Raw genomic sequence first — 861 nt, 5'->3', positions numbered from 1 at the left:
TTCACTACTCGATCATTGCACAAGGCTTTACTGTGTTGTTTCATGAGATGTAAGACATGCTGAACATTGGCTACCACCGCATGGCTAGGACTGGTGGACTACGGAGAGAAAAATGATTAAAACAAGAAGTTATTCAGGCCATGATCATTTAAATGTTATTTTCTCAAACCTGGAAACACATACACACACATACACACCCGTATGACATAAACCTGCTAATTTAACAAGTCCCATCAACTAGATTTTCCAAATATCTTGCTTTTACCTTATTTTTCCTAGTATTATTCACTCTGTTGTTTTGCCCCCTTCTCCAATTGGTTATAAGGAGGACATTTCACCAGGTTTCTCTGTTCAGTTTCGCCCATCTCTAAAGTATTAAGTGCTATCAATGATCCAGGGAGCCTTGGTGGTGCAATGGGTTAAACACTGAGCAGTTAACCACAAGGTCAGAAGATCAAACCTCCTTACCTGTTCTTAGGGAGAAAGATGAAGCTGTCTGCTCCTGTAAAGATTTACGGTTTTAAAAACTTTACGGAGCAATTTTATTTTGATCTAGAGTTGCTATGAGTAAAAACCCACTCAGTGGGCAGTGCATTTATTAGTTTAGTACAGGATACTGTCCTAAAATAGTGACTCTTCATGTTATTCCCTACAAGAAAATATATTGACCTTAACGCTGAAATTTCCTATGGTGGAAACCAAAGCCTTACGTTGTGCTGCAACCTGACCCCATGCCCCACTGTCTCCTAATCTCTCTCCATTGTTTGGACAAATCATACCAGGAGGCACAAAACGTTTGTGATGAAATGAAATGAAAAGGTAATGGAATCTTTCATAAACTTTTTGAAGCATCTTTGTATT

The 861-nt window shown here is 38.8% G+C and overlaps 1 protein-coding gene across 1 annotated transcript in view; it reads right to left on the bottom strand.

Annotated features, from left to right (window-relative positions):
- CEP57 (centrosomal protein 57) overlaps positions 1–861 on the bottom strand; it is a 27,518-nt gene that overhangs the window by 3,599 nt on the left and 23,058 nt on the right. Inside the window, exon 8 of the mRNA XM_013006240.3 lies at positions 9–98. Coding sequence (XP_012861694.2) covers positions 9–98 — 90 coding nt within the window. The remainder of the gene's footprint in view (positions 1–8; positions 99–861) is intronic.

The sequence above is a fragment of the Echinops telfairi genome, unplaced genomic scaffold (assembly GCF_000313985.2).
Source record: "Echinops telfairi isolate 266 unplaced genomic scaffold, ASM31398v2 ScPeMD7_7421;HRSCAF=8459, whole genome shotgun sequence".
In the NCBI taxonomy this organism is placed as follows: domain Eukaryota; kingdom Metazoa; phylum Chordata; class Mammalia; order Afrosoricida; family Tenrecidae; genus Echinops; species Echinops telfairi.
The sequence above is the reverse complement of the archived record's forward strand: the minus strand, read 5'-3'. Positions and strand labels throughout refer to the sequence as shown.